The sequence below is a fragment of the Lepus europaeus genome, chromosome 20 (assembly GCF_033115175.1).
Source record: "Lepus europaeus isolate LE1 chromosome 20, mLepTim1.pri, whole genome shotgun sequence".
Taxonomy (NCBI): Eukaryota; Metazoa; Chordata; class Mammalia; order Lagomorpha; family Leporidae; genus Lepus; species Lepus europaeus.
This window is the reverse complement of record NC_084846.1, coordinates 56393218-56413959: the sequence shown is the minus strand read 5'-3', so window position 1 is coordinate 56413959 and position 20742 is coordinate 56393218. Positions and strand designations below refer to the sequence as shown.

The window sequence follows — 20742 nt, the reverse complement described above, 5'->3', positions numbered from 1 at the left end:
GTTGTGATGTCACCTCACCCACTGGCAATGCATGTTTTCTGTTTTTTTTTTTAAACTTTTATTTAGTAAATATAATTTTCCAAAGTACAGTTTATGGATTACAATGGCTTCCCCCCCCCCCGATAACTTCCCTCCCACCCGCACCCCTCCCATCTCCCGCTCCTTCTCCCATTCCATTCACATCAAGATTCATTTTCAATTATCTTTATATACAGAAGATCGATTTAGTATATATTAAGTAAAGATTTCATCAGTTTGCACCCACACAGAACATAAAGTGTAAAATACTGTTTGAGTACTAGTTATAGCATTAATTCACATTGGACAACACATTAAGGACAGAGATCCCACATAAGGAGTAAGTACACAGTGATTCCTGTTGTTGACTTAACAAATTGACACTCTTGTTTATGGCGTCAGTAATCTCCCTAGGCTCTAGTCATGAGTTGCCAAGGCTATGGAAGCCTCTTGAGTTCGCTGACTTCGATCTTATTTAGACAAGGTCATAAAGTGGAAGTTCTCTACTCCCTTCAGAGAAAGATACCTCCTTCTTTGATGGCCCGTTCTTTCCACTGGGATCTCACTCGCAGAGACCTTTCATTTAAGTCCTCTTTTTTTTTTTTTTCCTGCCAGAGTGTCTTGGCTTTCCATGCCTAAAATACTCTTATGGGCTCTTCAGCCAGATCCGAGTGCCTTAAGGGCTGATTCTGTGGCCAGAGTGCTGTTTAGGACATCTGCCATTCTATGAGTCTGCTATGTATCCCACTTCCCATGTTGGATCGTTCTCTCCCTTTTTGATTCTATCAGTTAATATTTGCAGACACTAGTCTTTTTTTTTTTTTTTTTTCTTTCCCCCTTACCAGTTTGGCTGGAAGTTTACCAGTTCTTTTGTTCATCTTCTCTGCAAACAAGATTTTAGCTTTATTGATTTTTCTTGGTTGCCCTGTTTCATTTGTTTCCATTGATATTTATTATTTCAGTCTTCTTTTTTGGGTTTTATTTGCTGCGGTCATTGCTTTGAGACTCTTCTTTTCTGTATGCATTTAAAACTATAAATTTTATTACAGCTAACATACTACTTTAGCTGCATTTTATCATCTTCATATTTTCTGATGTTTAAAAAATTATGTGTTTTTACTTTATTTGAGACACAGACAGGAAGACAGAGAGAGATGTTTCATCTACTGGTTTATTCCCCAGTTGACCTCAACAGGTAGGGTTGGGCAAGGCTGAAGTCAGGAGCCCAGAGCTCAGTCTGGGTTCTCCCGTGTAGGTGGGACGATTGTACTTGAGCCATTCTCATCTGCTACTTCATAGAGTATGCATAGGCAGGAAACTGGGTCAGAAGTGATGGAACCGGGGCCAGATTCAGGGACTCTGATGTTGGTTGTGGGCATCCCAAGTGATGACTTTAACCCTTGGTCAAAATACCAGTCCCTATTTTCTGTTATTGTTTCCATTTAGTTCAAGATGCTTTTAAATTGCCTTTTTGTATTTGTTTAGTTACCAAATATTTTCTGTCACCTTTATCTTTTAAAGTACCTTCTCACCTCTGTTGGCTTTAAGCCATTTGATTTTGATATGCCTGTATGTATTTTTCTTTGAATCCTTTATGTTTGGGGTTTCCTGACTTCTCAGGTCGGTGTGTTTATGTTTCAGTTGGCACAGTGACATGGGTGGGTTCTTCCCTATTGCTGTCACAATCTTAAGAACACAGAAACTCTTAAAAATACTGTGTGCATTTCACCTACTTGTGATACATGGTTAGCTTTTGATCATGTGTAGAGTATTCTGCATTAACAGTTTCTTTTTTGCTTTCAGTTTTTATTTGAAGGTATCTTTATTTTTGGTGCATAATGACTGCACATATTTATGGAGTACTCTGTATATTGCAATACATGTATACCGCGTTTAATGATCAAATCAGAGTAATTGGCATATCTGTCATCTCAAGCACTGTAATTTATTCGGGTTGGAGACATTAAGTCTATCCCACGAGCTATTTGAAATCTATAACTAATTGTTGTCAACCATAGTTAACGCTGTGGTGATGCCTTGGGCATTTTGTGATATGCTAGAAAATATGATCATATGATTTTCATTTGACTTAGAATTCAGCCTGTGCTGAATTAACGTTAAAACACGTTCGCAGGTCAGAGTTGATGCTTAATATTTAATAGGATTTTGTTGTTGTTTTGAAAGCTTTAAAGAGCTTAGGTTATGTAGTTTCCTACTTGACTTTTTTTTAATTACTTTGTTTATTCTGTAACTCAAACAATACAGGCATGTATAACTTTGTCTATGAAATTCCATATGGCTGGAGGTATTTGTTTTTAACAGTTTGGTGTGTTTCCTTATATATACTTTTTATTGTTCTCATCCACAGTTACCTGTATCTGTTTCTATATTGAGATCTGTATCCCTATACATAGATACATTTATCACCACATAGAATCATACTTTATTATGTATTATTTGGAAGCAGTATTTTTACTTGAAAAAATAAGAATTTTTCTTAAGTATATTCTGCTTTTCCATATTAGATCATGTATAGGGACATGGAAGCTTTGGAGGAGAAGAAAGGAGATTCTAAAAGCAATTTCATTTACTGATTTTGTTTGAAAGAAACATAGTTACCTAGTTTTAGTACAAGCTAGAGGCTGTATAGTTATTTAATAAGGACAACAGTGTTTGCAGATTATAGGGAGAATTGAAGGGTAAGAACATAATAGGAAACAAAGAGGAAAAGTCAGAGCAACTAAAATAAACAGAGAGTGGGGCAGACTGAGTGAAAAGAGAAAGAATGACAACATCAGAAAGGGAGTAGGGGTCTAGAGAAGTAAGCAGAATTTTGAAGTAATCATTATTCAGTATTTTTTCTTTTATGGCATTTTCCCTGTTTTGTCCATTAGCTTTGGAATTAAGAAAGAAACAATTTTTTGTCTTCAGTTATTCACTTTCTCATATGATTGGTTCCATGGATTCTAAACACTCTAGCCCCAGCTCGGTGAGTGCACTCCTCTGTTTTGTCCCTGGGTCCACAGAAGGAAGGTTCAGGCTGTGCTGCAGGTGGATGTAGATGGCAGGTGGCTTGGGAAGTGCATTAATCTGCATTCCTCCCATGGTGGTGAATATACTTAATATAATATATTTTTTAAAGATTTATTTATTTATTTGAAAGGCAGAGTTACACAGAGAGAGGAGAGGCAGGGAGAGAGAGAGAGAGAGAGAAAGGTCTTGCATGCGCTGGTTCACTCCCCAGTAGACCGCAATGGCCGGAGCTGGGCTGATCTGAAGCCAGGAGCTTCTTCCGGGTCTCCCACGCAGGTGCAGGGACCCAAGGACTTGGGCCATCTTCTACTGCTTTCCCAGGCCATAGCAGAGAGCTGGATCAGAAATGGAGCAGCCAGGACTCGAACTGGTGCCTATATGGGATGCCAGCACTGCAGGCGGCGGCTGTAGCTGCTACGCCACAGCGCCAGCCCCTAAATATATATTCAGACACGAAACTCAAATAGCATGATGCCTCTTCTTCTAGCCTCTGTCAGCTGGCATATGTAAAGACTATCAAATAGAGTGCCCATCTGATGAACTTTTTTAGTTAGGTCAAGTTATCCAACCTCTTAATGATTCAGAAATAATCCACCTGCAGCCAGATGGTAAAACATGTGGCAGAGTTCAGAAGCCACCTATCTGTTGCAGTAGTCTAGGCCTTAAATTTCTCTCACTTTAGGAATAGTTTCTTTAGGTGCATGTCCTAAGTGAGCATGAATAGGATGGTTTGGAGTGATTTTTTCATACTGTGATTCAAGCTTGTATGGACTTTTAGAATGTAGACTTTTTGGACATTTCCTGAATTTGAAAATGGGATGCTTTCTAGAATAATAAATCTGCATGTTAAATAATATTAAAGTTTTATTGGAGAGTTCTGAATGTAATTTCTTTTGTTTTCCAGATATGTGTCACAAAGATGTCCACACGGAACTGCCAGGGGATGGACTCAGTGATCAAACCCCTGGATACAATTCCTGAGGATAAAAAAGTCAGGGTTCAGAGGACGCAGAGCACTTTTGACCCGTTTGAGAAGCCGGCGAATCAAGTAAAGAGGGTGCATTCCGAGAACAATGCATGCATTAATTTTAAGTCCTCCTCTGCTGGCAAAGAGTCTCCAAAAGTTAGGCGGCACTCTAGCCCCAGCTCGGTGAGTGTGCACCTCTGCTTTGTCCCTGGGTCCACAGAAGGAACGTAGCAGCCTGTGCTGCAGGTGGATGTAGATGGCAGGTGACTTGGGAAGTGCATTAGTCTGCGTTCCTCCCATGGTGGTGGAATGAGAGAGAGAAAGCAAACTACATACAGATCCCTTCACGAGCACCAGCAGGGACGTGAAGGAAATGATTCCACTTATCTTTGGAGAAATCAGTTATTTTTTTCTTTCTTTCACAGGCAGAGTTAGTGAGAGAGAGAGAGGGAGAGACAGAGAGAAAGGTCTTCCTTCCGTTGGTTCACTCCCCAGATGGCCACTACGGCCGGCATGCTACACCGATCCGAAGCCAGGAGCCAGGCGCTTCCTCCTGGTCTCACATGTGGGTGCAGGGCCCCAAGGACTTGGGCCATCCTCCACTGCCTTCCCCGGCCACAGCAGAGAGCTGGCCTGGAAGAGGAGCAACCAGGACAGGATCCAGCACCCCGACTGGGACTAGAACCCGGGGTGCTGGCACCACAGGCGGAGGATTAGCCTAGTGAGCTGCGGCGCCGGCCTAGAAATCAGTTTTTTTTCTAGATGTTTCCAGCAAGAAAACTTTATAATTAAAAATCCTTTGTATTTTAAACCCTTGGAGAAATTACTGAACTTTACTGTGTTTGTAAGGATGGTTTTACAGTTAGCAAATTCAGAGTTTCATTTCAGAATAAATGGACAGATTTGTTCACTTGTGTTATTTCAGTTTGTTTTCACCATAAATGTATTTTTAAGTATTTATTTATTTATTTGAAAGGCAGAGTTACACAGAGAGAGAGACAGGTCTGCCATCCACTGGTTCGTGCTCCAGATGACAGCCACAGCTGGGGATGGGCCAGGCTGAAGCAAGGAGCCAGAGCTTCATCCAGATCTCTCACATGGGTGCAGGGGCCCAAGAAGTTGGGCTGTCTTCCACTGCTTTCCCAGGCATATTAGCAGGGAGTTGGATTGGAAGTGGCATAGCTGGGAATTGAATCAGCTCCTATATGGAGATGCCAGCATTGCAGGTGGTAGCTTAATCCACTATGCCACGATGCCAGCCACTTAGAATAAATACTTTAAACGGTAAGAGTTAGATATTGAAATTGATTTTCTAAAGAGAAATTCTGTTCATCGTAATGAAATTTACGAGACTCAAACTGAAGACAATTCTTGCCTTTTGTCCTAAGGAGGTTACCTAGTCAAGTGTGGAGTGCTGTATCAAAGTATGGTGGACTGACTGGCTTCAACAGTTTATTTCTCATTGTTCTTGAGGCTGGGAAAGTCCAAGATCAAGAAACCTTAAATGGGAGAGCAAGAATGAGCACATCTCTTTTGGGTCTCTTGTTAAAAGGGCATTAATCCCATTCATAAGACTCCATACTCAGGACTGCATCACTTCCCATGGCTCCACCTCCAAATGCCATCTCATTGGAGCCTGGGAATTTTCACCATGAATTTTGGGAGAACACAGATGTTCAGTCTACAGCAGCGGCATACAGTTATGAGATTGTTGCTGCTTTTTGTTTGTAAAATTTTGACTAGAATTCATACTTAAAGGATGGCCAACACTTAACATTGTGGAAAAAAAGATCTTTTGAAATTAAGCACTTTTGAGATTTAACTACATTTAGCAATCTTCTGATATAGATGCTGTAAGAGTTTAAAAGATGGGGCCGGCATTGTGATGTAGCTTGTTAAGCCACCACCTGTGACACCAGCAACCCATGTGGGCACTGATTCAAGTCCAGCTGTTCCATTTCTGATCCAGTTCCCTGCTAATGTGCCTGGGAACGGAGCAGCAGGCCCCTGCATCCACATGAGAGACCTGGAAGAAGCTCCTGGCTTCTGGCTTTGGCCTGGCTCAGTCCTGACAGTTGTAGCCATCTGAGGAGTAAACCAGGGGGGATGAAAGACCTCTCTCTCTTTCTCTCTCTCTCTCTCTCCCTCCTCTCTTCTCTCTTCTCTCTTTTCTCTCTCTCTCTTCTCTCTGTCTTTCCCTCTCTAACTCTGCCTTTCAAATAAGTAAAAAATAAATCTTTTAAAAAAAAGTTTAAAGGGTGAGATTAGAATGCATAGATTATTCCTTTTTTTTAAATTTTATTTATTTTATTTTTTTGACAGGCAGAGTGGATAGTGAGAGAGAGAGACAGAGAGAAAGGTCTTCCTTTTTGCCGTTGGTTCACCCTCCAATGGCCGCTGCAGATGGTGCATCGCGCTGATCCGAAGCCAGGAGCCCGGTGCTTCTCCTGGTCTTCCTTGCGGGTGCAGGGCCCAAGGACTTGGGCCATCCTCCACTGCACTCCCGGGCCATAGCAGAGAGCTGGCCTGGAAGAGGGGCAACCAGGATAGAATCCGGCGCCCCAACCGGGACTAGAATCCGGTGTGCCAGCGCCACAAGGCGGAGGATTAGCCTGTTAAGCCACGGCGCTGGCCGATTATTCCTTTTTTTTTTTTTTTTTTTAATTTTTTATTTCTTTCTTTGAGAGGTAGAATTACAGACAGTGAGAGGGAGAGACAGAGAGAAAGGTCTTCCTTTTGGTGATTCACTCCCCAAATGGCTGAAACGGCCGGAGCTGCGCTGATCTGAAGCCAGGAGCCAGGAGCCAGGAGCCAGGAGCTTCTTCTGGGTTTCCCACATGGGTGCAGGGCTCCAAGCTCTTGGGCCCTCTTCTACTGCTTTCCCAGGCCATAGCAGAGAGCTAGATTAGAAGAGAAGCTGCAGGGACTGGAGCTGGTGCCCATATGGGATGCTGGCACCTCAGGCAGAGAATTAACCTACTGTGCCACAGCGCTGGCCCCCATAGATTATTCTGATTGTGTTATTTTGCTAAGAAATACATGACATTTCACAGAGTTTAAGTTAAGATTTCCTGGGAGCAAAAGCAGAACAAGAAATACCAACTGCTAGAAGAATTTTGACACTCCAGTTAATTAAACTCCTATCACACTATGCAGAGCTCATGTTATATTTTGAATTAAAGAAGCTGAAATAAGTGTTATTAACATTTATGAGAACTGATTATTTGATGCTCCCCAATCTGGCCCTGATAATCATGCCCGTGAGTGTAAGGTAGGGTCTCAGTGCTACAGATCTAAGCAACTCCTGGGGGAGCTTCTAGTGTCATAGAGAAGAAAGAAAGGAGTTACTGAGAATGAGCTGATGTTATGAAAAGAGAATTATACATGTTTTACTGCATAGTTATCTTAATATTATATAGTAGAAATGGGCATGAGAGATATTACAAGGAGGCATTTTTTAAGATGTAATTATGAGGCCAGGATTGTTGTACAGCAAATTAAGCTGCCATCTGGGACATCAGGGTCCTTTTTGCACACCAGATTTAAGTCTCCACTATGCTACTTCCAGTCCAGCTCCCTGTTCATGCACCTGGGAAAGCAGTGGACAATAGCTCAAGTATTTAGACCCTTGCAACTTATGTGGGAGACCCAGATGGAGTTCCAGGTTGTTGTGGCCACTGAGTAATGAACCAGACGTTGAGCGATTGATCTCTTTCTGTCTCTGTCTTTGCCTTCCAAATAAATCAATAAATCTCTAAAACCAAACCTTATTTACTTATTTATTTATTTACTTGAATGGCAGAGATGGTGACAGTGAAAAATCTTCCATCTGCTGGTTCACTCCCCAAATGGCCAACACTCCCCAACTGCCAGTGCTGGGTCAGGTTGAATCTAGAAGCCAGGAACTCCATCTGGGAGGCAAAACCTCAAGTACTCAAGCCATCATCTACCACTTCCCAGGTGCATTATGAACTTGATTGGAAGCAGCCAGGATTCAAACTTGCTCTCTTATATGGTGTATGGGCATCACAAATGACAACTTAACCCACTGCCCCACAACGAGGCATTCTTATACTAAAAAAATTACTCATTTTTTATCTGATGTTAACTGGTCATCCTTGTTTATCTGGCTATCCTAGTTATATTCCTCTAGTGTACTATTTTTTTTGTTGCCTTTAAATTGCCACTGCAGTTTTGGACAATCTTTTAGGTTGTTTGCTCTCTCATTTTGAAATATTTTCAACCCTCCCCAATCCCTTTTTCCTGAACATGTCATTCCTTTCCGGTCCGACAAGGTCTTCTGTTCCTCTGTCTTCCCTCCCACAGACCTAGAATCAGCTATTAGAGAATGGTATTTAGAAACCAAGATCTGGGTGCCGGTTGTGCTTATTACTGCTTGTGGTCATGTAGTTTTATTTCTTTTAACTAAAAAGTCTTTACAAACTATTAGGCAGAGAGAGGCACTCAAAGGGAAAATGCTCATCTGCTGGCTCCCCAGATGTCTACAGTGGCCAGAGCTGTGTGAGGACTGGAGACAAGAACTGGGAGCTCAATTCTGATCTCCCACATGGGTGACAGGTCTCCCACATGAGACACAGCTGTCACCTGCTGCCTTCTAGGGTTTCATTAGTGGGAAGCTGCAATCAGTAGCCAGAGCTGGGAATTGAACCTAGGCACTCTGATACAGGCCAACTTGCCTGTTCCTCATATCATTTCAAAAATCAATGTACGCAAATTAGTATACATGACAGTAGTGAGATTTTTGAAAAAAAAATATATATATACATTTAGGGGGGGAGGGTAGGGAGAAAGAGAGAAAACTCTCATTTACTGGCCCACTCCTCAGCTGCCCGCAGTGGGCCATGGCCAGGCTGTGCTGAAGCTGAGAGCTGGGAATGCCACTCCGATCTCCCAGGTGGGTGGCAGGGACCCCATTACTTGATCCATCACCTACTGCTTTCAGGATATGCATTAGCAGGAAGCTGCAGTTGGAAGCGGAGCTGGGAACTCAAACCCAAGCACCTTGGGCTGAGTTATGGGATGTAGGTGTCTCAGTCAGTGTCACCAAACACCTGCCCCAGTAGTGGGAACTTTAAGACTCATTTTTAATTTTTAGTATGGAATCAAAATTCCTTATCAGGGAAAGTTTGGACTCATGTGTCTGATGTTCTCTGTATCTCTCTTTAAGGCTAATTTTTATTTTTATTAGAGTGATGCTTGAACATAGCTTAGAAGATGGATTAGGGAAAGATTCTGGGAACATGTCATATTACATGGTATAGTTGCAGTTTGAAGAATCTTTCATAGAATTGGATGAGCAATTAGTGTAATAAAACCAATGGATAATATCTACAACAAATAAGGAGGTAATGTACCTCCATGAACCTCAAAATAGGAGAGGTTGCTGACCATGAACAGTTTTTGAAACTGTACTATCAGAGAATAAAATGGAGGCTCAGGGTATGCAAAGGGACTGGTGACCGTTCTGAGAACCAGGACCCTTCTAAGCCCAGACTACCATTGAGTACCTAGTGGTGGCTTTTTGATCCATTCTTAGGACAGCAATAGCAGCTAGGGAGGGACCTTGATGGCTGCTGTGAGTGGATGACAGCAAAGGGGCAGTCTAAGGGTGATGGTGTAGTCTGCTAGTCTTTCTCCTGTGCCTTCTCTAAAGTGACAGATTGGGGCACCTGTCCAGGAAAATGCCACAGTAGACTTCTGTTCAGGGTGGGTTCAGTAGGGCCAGAGAAAGAGAAGGTCCAGAAAGAAGTATTGGAATTTAGTACTTAGATGTACCTAGTAATGTACAAGATATAAAGGAACACATCAAGACAGAGTTTTCTTTGTTTTCTCTCTCTCTTTCCAAATGTGTTTCCCCACTTTTGGGTTAAATTAATATATAGCAATTGCAGTCTCATTATGCTATGAATAGTGTTCATAGCAAAACCACATGCTCTCCTGTGATTTCTTTTCCTGGAGTAACTTTTTGGTTTTCCTGGGTACAACTGCCTTGTTTTATTTGTTCCTAATTAAACTAGTACTGTTTTTAAATCAAATTCAGACCTGGAATTATTCGAGAAAACAATGTCGATCATCTGAAACCAACCAGAATTTGGGGGTGTATCAGTTGCCCTGCTGCACACTCACTCCTGTCCCGTCCCCAGGTTTTCCGTGGGTCTTGCACAGCCTGGGCAGTTCATCGCACACCTGCCGCTGTGAGCCTTCCTCCCAGGACCTTGCCCAGAATTCTCTAACCTCCTTTTCCTTTTATGCTCAGTACCCCTTTTCCGGGTTGCATGTCTTGGTTATTTTATTGTTTGGTGGGAGCGTATTCTCCTCTTGAGATGGGCGACTGGGAGTTGGCACATTGGATCCTGTCTTTATTCTTGATTATTTATCTGCCTGCATATCATTCTAGTTGAGAAAACATTTTTTTTCTTAGACCTTCGAAGATGTCTTGTTGCCTTTTAGGTGCTCATATTGTTGTTGAAAGCCCTTGACTATTCTGATTCCCAGTTAGCTTTTTTCCAACCTGCTTTTTTCTTTGGGGAGCGTTTTAGGACATTCTGGGTTTTTCTCCCCTGGTTTTTGTTTTTGGTCTTTTATTTTTGGTTTTAAATCTACAAAACAGACATTGTGAGGTAGTACTGTAGTGAATTTCTATACACCTCTCTCTCTCTCTTTTTTTTTTTCCTTTTTGACAGGCAGAGTGGATAGTGAGAGAGAGAGACAGAGAGAAAGGTCTTCCTTTTGCCGTTGGTTCACCCTCCAATGGCCGCTGCAGACGGCGCATCTTGCTGATCCAAAGCCAGGAGCCAGGTGCTTCTCCTGGTCTCCCATGCGGGTGCAGGGGCCCAAGCACTTGGGCCATCCTCCACTGCCTTCCCGGGCCATAGCAGAGAGCTGGCCTGGAAGAGGGGCAACTGGGATAGAATCCAGCGCCCCAACCGGGACTAGAACCCGGTGTGCCGGCACTGTAGGCGAAGGATCAGCCAACTGAGCTGTGGCGCCGGCCTCTATACACCTCTCATACCATCTCCTATTATCCATCTTATATTTGTATCTTTGTCACAATGCATGAAACATACCAGGTTCTAGTCCCAGTTGCTCCTCTTTCAGTCCAGCTTTCTGCTATGGCCTGGGATAGCAATAGAGGATGTGGGGAGTGAACCAGAGGATGGAAGACCTCTCTCTCTCTCTCTCTCTCTCTGTCTGTCTCTACCTCTCTCTGTAACTCTGTCTTTCAAATAAATAAAATAAATCTTTAAAAAAAGAAAGGCATAGAGTTATGGAGAGGCAGAGGCAGAGGGAGAGACAGAGAGAAAGGTATTCCATCTGCTTGTTCACTCTCGAAATGTCTGGCCAGCTGGAGCTGGGCCAGTCTGAAGCCAGGAGCCAGGAGCTTCTTCCAGGTCTCTCACTTGGGTGCAGGGACCCAAGCACTTGAGTCATCTTCTACTGCTTTCTAGGCCATAGCAGAGAGCTGGATTGGAAGAGGAGCAGCCGGGACTCGAACCAGCGCCTATGTGGCACTGTAGATGGCAGTTTTACCTACTACACCACAGCATGTGCCCTTCAGATAGAATTTTTAAGGACTTTCTTTTTTATCCCTTGTGTGGACCCTTTTCTTAATATTCAGTAGGTTCTTTTGCTTTTGCAATTAGTTTCTTTCAGTTTCAGCAAGTATTCTTTTATTCTTTATTAATTTTTCCCCATTTACTCTTTTTTTTAAAACTTTTTTTGACAGGCAGAGTGGACAGTGAGAGAGAGAGAGACAGAGAGAAAGGTCTTCCTTTTGCCATTGGTTCACCCTCCAATGGCCACCGCGGCCAGCGCACTGAGGCTGGCGCACCGCGCTGATCCGAAGGCAGGAGCCAGGTGCTTCTCCTGGTCTCCCATGGGGTGCAGGGCCCAAGCACTTGGGCCATCCTCCACTGCCTTCCCGGGCCACAGCAGAGAGCTGGCCTGGAAGAGGGGCAACCGGGACAGAATCCGGCGCCCCAACCGGGACTAGAACCCGGTGTGCTGGCGCCGTAAGGCGGAGGATTAGCCTATTGAGCCGAGGCTCCGGCCTCCCCATTTACTCTTTAACACATTTTTATTAGATGGCTGTCAGATCAGATGGCACTTTTGAATTGGTATTCTGATTTCCTTTTCTTTATTAAATCTTTTTTGTGCATTTTTCTATCCCTTCAGTTGAAGTTTTAGTTATGCTGACATTTATTTCCGCAAGCTCGCTCTTATTTCTGAATATCCTTTGGAAAAAAAATCACTTTGTTTTTCAATGAAGAATATATCATCTCATATGTCTCTGAGAATACTAAATGTATGTAGCTTGGGGAAATTTTGAAGTTTTATTTTCTTTTATACACTCTCTCAGTTGTCTCTGTTTCCTTTGAGTTCCCTGTTTCTGTTTTTTTGCTTTTGTTTTTGACTTGCTTGGTGCGATTGTTGGTGGGTGTTTGTCATTCCTATCAGTGAAAGCTGTTGGCTCTCAATTTATATTTATGAGAAATATACTACGGAGTTGACTGGCACCTCTCTGGGTACCTTGTCAACTGGGGGCGTGGTTTAGCATAGGGAATATTGATGAAAACCTAGTGATTTCATAGGAGTATTCTCAAAAGCTAGTATCTCTTTTTGTTTGTTTTCCTGCTTGATCAGATAATTCTTTCAAAGCAGATCTGTTGATCTATTTTGTTTGATAATATTTTAAAACTTTTAATTGACATATAAGAATTGTATACATTTATAGGGTAGCATATGATATTTTAATAACTGTGTGCATTGTGTTAAGTCCAATCAGCTTGAACATACCTGACTACTTAGGCATTTCTCATTTCTTTATGGTAAAAACATTCTTCTAGAGCTTTCTTTTTAGAAAACAATATGCAGTTTTTGGGCATATAAATCTAGCCAGTGTTCTTGTGAGATGATCAAGAAGTGGCTGGGCCCTTCCCAGCTCTGTCTTATGCTTTGTTTTCATCAGTATTGCTCTTTTCCTAATCTGTGCACCGCTTGGCATCCCTGTTCTGAGTCTCTCTAGTCCAGCCTCTTCAGAGGATAAACCCTGCTGGGAAAGGGGAAGGGTAGATGCCCTGATGGCTGATTCTGGGAGCGACAGCATCCTTCTTAACACCACTCCAACTAGACATTTCATTTTTAGCCTCACCTTGAACTTCATCCTCTAATTCTTGAGTGTTTCTGGGATTCTGAAGTAGGAATCAACTTCATCTATACTGGCTTAGACCTCTGGATATTTAGCAAGCCTTCTCTGCTTGTCCTAGTCAGGACTTTGCATCCACTTGTCTCCTTTTTTCACTGCTATCATGTTACTATGGATTGCTGGGGAGGAGAGAAATAGTTGTGTTCAAGCCATCACGTGTGACTGCAAAGTTCCTTCTGTTTCCCTCCTACTGCCTAGTTAACTTTTTTTTTTTTTAAGATTGTATTTATTTATTTGAGAGGTAGAGTTACAGATAGTGAGAAGGAGAAACAGAAAAAGGTCTTCTTTCCATTGTTTCACTCCCCCAAATGGCCGCAATGGTTGGAGCCGTGCTGATCCGAAGCCAGGAACCAGGAGCTTCCTCCGGGTCTCCCATGTGGGTGCAAGGGCCCAAGGACTTGGGCCATCTTTCACTGCTTTCCCAGGCCATAGCAGAGAGCTAGATTGGAAGAAGAGCAGCCGGGACTAGAACCAGCACCCACATGGGATGCCGGCACTGCAGGTGGAGGATTAACCTACTGCGCTGCGGCGCTGGCCCCTGCCTTGTTAACTTTCTTTACATATTCTTTCCTGAGATGTACTTGGGTTTACATTTTCTGGTCTACCAGAGATGTGTTTGTTACTATCAGGGCCACTTACACTACTTTGAGTAATTTTCACTTTCTTTGTGCTCTGAAAAAGTATAGTTTTTTTCCTTATCAAATTGAAATGGTTTCCTTCTCTCCTTCAAAGGAATAACATATATATTACATATATATATGTATTTAATATAATTTTTTGTGATTCCTTTTTTCTCTGCTGCCCTTTTTTTCTCTCTCCATTTGTGCTAGGAAGGGGTATTTTATTACATCCTTCTTTTGTGGAAAGAGTAATTCTATTGAGTTTCCAATTGGGCAGAAAATGGGGGCAGTAACATTTCTTGTGTAACATCATTTTACATCTGCTGCCACAGTGTCTGGGTTTGGTCATATTCTCAAGGGAAAGCGTAAATGCTTTTTCCACTTAGGATTTGTTAATAAGGTGTTTTGAGGCTATAACACTAGTTGATAAATATTAAAGGAGTCCTTTCACATAAGAGTTTCAAGATTAATGTTGTAAATTTATTTTATTGTCACTTCTTTTCAAATATTAGTTACCTTGAAAGGGTTCCAAGAAGAAGGAAGGGGATACAAGAGTGTCACTGTATTGACTATTTTAATGAGGAAAGAATTGTATCTTGGAAATAACCTGATTGAAACTTAAATACTTTATTTTCTCAAATCTATAGTTGTTTGTGTTTATATGCTGTTCACATTCTGGCCGTTTTTGTGTTAGAAGCTGTGGTTGAAATCAAGGAACCAAGAGTAGCTTGACTTCATGGGCCACCATGCTAGTCTATGCTTGCTAATATTTTCCAGGTGCACTTTAGAATTCAGGCAGAATGTAAAGAATGTGATTTTATTAGATTTGCATATTTCAGGGGGATGTGTGATGGATTTTTCTTGCTTATTTCAGACTTTTGTGAGGGCCTGCTTTTCCTAGGACTAGTCCTGGGCAGTGTTTAGTGCCATTATTGCCGTGACAAACCTTTTTTCCCCCTTTTTTACCATTTCCCCAGCCCAGCCTTTTCTTCAATACCTCCAACTTTTGGGAGGACTATGGAAGCTGCCTATCTTGTTGGTCCAGTTGAGAAGGGATTTCATTGAGTTGTACAGTCATAAACTGATCCTAAAAAGAACAGATTTTCAGAAATTTGTATTTAGGTTAAGATCCTCTGTGCATTCCCCAAATTGCTTCAAGTTTACCTCATTTTATCACCATGGAAATCTATATCCCTTGATAAGACAGATCTGGAGAGAAGAAGGTACAGACATGCAGATGAGGGTTCCACTTCAGTTCTCAGATTCTCATTCTGTGGGGTCTCCTCTTGGCATTACATCTGTGTTGTGGGAGTGGACAATTCCCAGATAGAACTAAGCCCCCTTGGTCAGGTTGTTACCATGTGTGGTGTTTGGATCCATCTCTTCATCCAGCACCTGTCTTACAGCTCTCTTAAAATTGATGTTATGCATGAACTATGTGTGATAGAGTTGTTTTTTTTTTTGTTTGTTTGTTTTTTGTTTTGTTTTTTTGACAGGCAGAGTGGGCAATGAGAGAGACAGAGAGAAAGGTCTTCCTTTGCCGTTGGTTCACCCTCCAGTGGCCGCCACGGCTGGCACGCTGCGGCCGGCGCACTGCACTGATCTGATGGCAGGAGCCAGGTGCTTATCCTGGTCTCCCATGGGGTGCAGGGCCCAAGCACTTGGGCCATCCTCCACTGCACTCCCGGGCCACAGCAGAGAGCTGGCCTGGAAGAGGGGCAACCGGGACAGAATCAGTGCCCCGACCAGGACTAGAACCCGGTGTGCCGGCGCCGCAAGGCGGAGGATTAGCCTATTGAGCCGCGGTACCGGCTGTGATAGAGATTTTTTTAGATTGAAGCCAAATATCTATATATAAAACATATAAATAAATATAATATTTTGACTTTAAATCCTTGTCAATAGGGTCATATAGTTCTGCTTGAAGCCTTCCTCTTTCATCCTCACACCCACTTGTACAGTTATAGTATAATATAGTAGAACAGTGATTCTTACTTGTGGGTTTCTTGCAGTTCAAGGGATCTTCAACAATATTAAGCAAGATTGCTATGTGTGACAGTTGAAATCAATTCTCAGTATAGTCAGTATGAAACTATGGACAATCTTGTAGCTGTATCCTGGTATCACTACAATGAATATTGAGGGATACTCACACAGTTTATAAAAATGCAGTTCATAAACCCAACCCTGCTCCTAGGAATGGGGTTTTTGTAGGAGACAGACCTAAGAATAATTAATATATTTTCCATTAGGATGAGAGTTAAGACTCCATGGGAATATTCCACCAATGTATGGTAGTGGTAAATAAATAGGTTCTCAGTTCGCCAGCTTGGTTTGAATTCTAGTTTTGCTAGTGACTGAACCTTTAAATTCATGTTCAAATGAGGATGGAATCAATTTTAGGGTAGTGTTATAGAGATTCTGTTTAGGTAATGGATATAAAGTGATGGGCTCAAAGCCTGGTACACGGTATACACTCAGTTAGCTAGTCGTTGTTCCTGATACACAAGAATGAATGACTGCTGTCAAGGGCCAGGAGCACCTTCTTTGCAGGGATCAGGAACGCCCTCTTCATGGCTGGGTGGCAGACACTTCAGCTGGAGCAGCATCTGCTCTTTTTCATTGCCAATGTTCCCCTCCACTGGTCTAGATAATCACTGGTTCTCTCTCTACCTTTATTCTGTTTTCTTAAAAATGTATTAATGTTATCTCATTAAATACCACATCTCTATAATGTCTTAGCAGTCACTAGTTAGCTCTCTTATATTTTCAAGTCTCTAGTGTTATCTCACTCCTGTATTCTCACCAGGGAAGTGATAAGCCAAGAATAGTTGTCCTGCAAGCTGTTTTTCATCTATCTATGCACCTGACATCAAAGAGCCAAGGATAATGTTTAGAATTGACCACATACTGGTTTGATGTGGCATATTTATTTAAATGTGATGATTTAATAAATTTACAAGAAAAAAGGCAAATAGAAGGTCTGAGCTTTATTTAACAAAACAGGACCTCTCTATCTAAATTATTTATAGTTTGCTCATTTGATAAGAAGGACTTTATCACTGGCCTCTTTAAATGCTTGGCATTTGGATTCCTTATTTATAGGCACAGTAATTACAGAGCAGACTATTTCTGCATACTTAAAATAGGAACCTGGTTTTATAGGAATCTAACTCTCACAGCTCTGACTTTATCATAGACATGATCTGTTTCATAGGCCTATTCTTTTGTAGGTAGAACAATTTTTATAGAAGAGTTACATGTTTTTTATTCTTCATAATTATGAAGCCAGCATGATTGGTCCTTACAATACACTGTTTTTTCACAATGTCTACACGTTGTTTTCACAGGGCATGTAACATTGTTTTACTACCAAATGTGGCAAAATGTTATTTTTCTGCCATTGCAGTGTTAATAGAATATACTTTAAACACAAAAGTTCATGCATTTTAATCCATTTAACTAGATAAATAGACCGCTATTTACCATTATTACCTTTTCTTAGTTGATTTATTTAAAAAATAAATGACGATTGTTTTTATATACAGAATATTCTTGTTTTTAAAAGTTCCTCAATTAACTCTTGTCAGGTAGAGAGTTTAGTATGGTCTGTATCTTAAAACAATTAAAGACCCTCTTTGATACAAGGCAGTTTATGATGAGTTAAGTATATCAATTTTAGAAAATTATTTGTGCTTTTCCAGGAAGCAAAAACATCGACTTCTTATTCTCTTGCTGATTTTGTAAAGACTCTGTCTTGTGCCTGCCCTAAACATGCATTACCAAGTTATCTCCTAATAAGAATACAGAAGTAATTTTCTGCTGTTACTTTTTTCCTTTAACTTAGATTGGACTCATTCTTACAGGAGCACAAAAAGCAGACACATAGATCTCTCATTCTGACTTTAAATAATTTAGAGTGGAACTGTGAACACAATATTTTCCCCATTGAAGATCATTTTATACTGAAGTTTAATGTAGATTTCTAAATTTCTATTTAAAACATGGGCTCAGGAGGGTGATGGTAGAGTGTGACATTCGCAAGCTGTTTCCTGGTGATGAAAAATGTATGAGAACATAACCCACACAGGACTAGTCAGGTGACTTTGAATGTAACTTTCCATTACAGTTCACTTGATTCAACTCAGCACATGGTCTATACCTAACGTGTGTCTCAAGGGGAGAAAATAGGTGGTCCTAAATGAATGTGATGCTTGAACACAGGAAGAACACAGCATTACAATCTATGTTTTAACTCCTATGCAAGCTAAACTAGAAAAGCAGCTTATAACTTTGTGTCTCATCTTTTTCTCCTTCCTTCCTTCCTGTATTAATTTTTGAAATATATTTGTTTTCTATCTATCTATCACCTGAATTGTGCCCTCCAAGGTTGCTGTGTTGAAGTCCTAGCCCTCATCATCTCATTATCTGGAGATAATGTCCTTAAGGAGGTAGTGAAAGTAAAGTCAGAGGTCAGGGACGGCTCTAATCAAATCTGACCACGGTGTCCTTGTAGCAATATGACACTTTGAGCATATTTTCAGAAACTAATTTTCAATTTCTTTGGCATTTTGCTTTTGTGTTTGTAAGTGATACACGTTTGTTTTATTAATTAGTTTATTAGTGAAATTTTCCTAGTCTTAGAAAATAAATTTGGAAGCCTTTTTTGTTGTTGTTGATATGTTTCAAACAGCTAAGTAGTTATCTTTTTCTTAAATTTTATTAAAAGTTGTTCATAGTAGCCATTTGTATATTTAGGTTTAGAATGACTGAATTTATTCTGTTTGCTGTGGCACCCTTTTTTTCCTTAGATCAATTTGAATTATTAATATTTTTCTAGAAAATAATAAGTTTCTTCTAAATTTTCAAATTTCTATAAAGCTGTCCATGGTACTCTAGGTTATTTAACGAAAAAAAAAAAACAGATCTGTTTTTATATTCATATTTCCTTTTGTGCTTTTGAGATTCATTTGGTTCTCTCTTTTTTTAGTGAGACTTTCTGGACAATCGTCGGTTTCAATACTTTTACATATAGCGTTTGGCTTTATTGATCATATTTATATTATGTTTGCTTTATATTTCATAAGTATATTCCATTGCCTTTATTTTACTTTTATTTCTTTATTTAAAAAGACTAAAAGGCATAAAACTGTACATATTTATGGCATAATATGCAATGTTTTGATATATGTAGAAACTGTGTAATGTCTAATTAGGGTAAATATATATATGTCTCCTTAAACATTTAACACTTTTTTTGGTGAAAACATCAACTATCCCATCTTGTTTGTCTATTTTTTTAAATAGAGAAATATACATTATCCATAGTCACCCTGCTGTGCCATAGAACCCAGATCTACTTATTCTTGTGTAGCTATAACCTAGCACCTGTTAATCAGCCTTGCCCCATGCCTTCCTCTCCTCTTCCCTACCCAGCCTCTGACAACAGCTTTTAATTTCTGTGTGATCATCTTTTGTGTAAGACTCCAAATGTGAGTGAGATCATGTGTTGCTTGTCTTTCTGTAGTTGGCTTATTTTACTCAAAATAGTGACCTGCACCTCCCTCCATGCTGTGTTCCAAATGGTAAGGTTTCATTCTTATTGTGGCTGAATAAGATTCCCTTGTGTATATGTACCGCATTTTCTTTAGCCATTCATCAGCGGATTGACACTGAGGTTGTTTCCATTTCTTGGCTGTTGTGAATAGCGCTACAGTAAATATGGGGGTGCGGGTTACTCCAGATGGATTTCATTTCCTTTGCATGTAAACTCTGGAGTAGGATAGCTGGGTCATATGAAGTACAGTTTTTTGTTTTTTGGAGAAATTCCCTATTGCTTTCCACAATAGTTGTCTTCTTTTATATTTCCACCAACAGTGAGGAAGTTTTTGCTTTCCTTTACATCCTCATCAACACTATCATTTGTCTTCTTGATAATAGCCAATCTCACAGGAATGAGGTGATATCTCATTGTGGTTTTGCTTTGCATTTCCCTAATGATTACTGTTATTGAGTATTTTAATGTACCTGCTGTTCATTTGCACGTCTTCCTTTGAAAACTGCTTACTTTAAAATTGGATTATTTTTATTGCTATTGGTTTCCTTATGTGTCCTAGATATTAACCTTTTGTCAAATATGTAGTTTGTAAATATTTTCTCCCATTGTATAGGTTCTCTCTTCATTCTATTGATGATTTCCTTTGCTGCACCAAAAATCTTTGGTTTGCTGAGACAATTTATATTTTTGCTTTTGTTTCTTGTGCTTTGTATGGTTCAAAATACCATACCCATTCCGATGTCCTGGGGTGTTTCCTCTACATTTCCTTCCAGTCATTTCAGAATTTCAGGTCTTAACATTTAGAACTGTAATCCATTAAATGTTTTGAAAAATTTCTCTAATTCTCTAGCAGAAACAAATTTCATGTATGTCATGCATACAGTTTTAGAACACAGTGATACTTCCCACCCTACCCACCCTCCTTCCCTTGCTGCCAACCTCACATTCCCTTCCCTTCTTATTTTTCTTTTAATTTTTACAATGATATACTTTATATTTGCTTACAATCACTAGCTTAACCCTCCACTGAATAAAGAAATAACAAGTAGTAAGTAGGAAGACCACTGTCCTTCAGGAATATAGACAAGGACTATAAACAGTAATCAATCTCACAATGTCACTTTCACTCCTATACACTATATTTCTGTGTACTCTGTATATTAGTTACCACAAATCAGGAAAAACATGATCTTTGTCTTTTTAAGATTGGCTAAGCATAATGGTCTCCAGTTGCATTCATTTTGTTGCAAAGGGCAAAATTTCATTCTTTTTTATGGCTGAGTAGTATTACATCACCTATTTTTCCAGTTTCTTTATCAGT

At 40.5% G+C, this 20742-nt stretch overlaps 1 protein-coding gene across 2 annotated transcripts in view; it reads left to right on the top strand.

Moving 5' to 3' along the window:
• The window catches only part of CDK14 (cyclin dependent kinase 14), a 614674-nt gene that overhangs the window by 152683 nt on the left and 441249 nt on the right, over positions 1-20742 (top strand). For both annotated transcript variants that reach the window (XM_062178077.1, XM_062178078.1), the window contains exon 3: positions 3956-4201. In XM_062178077.1, the coding sequence (XP_062034061.1) occupies positions 3956-4201 (246 nt within the window). The remainder of the gene's footprint in view (positions 1-3955; positions 4202-20742) is intronic.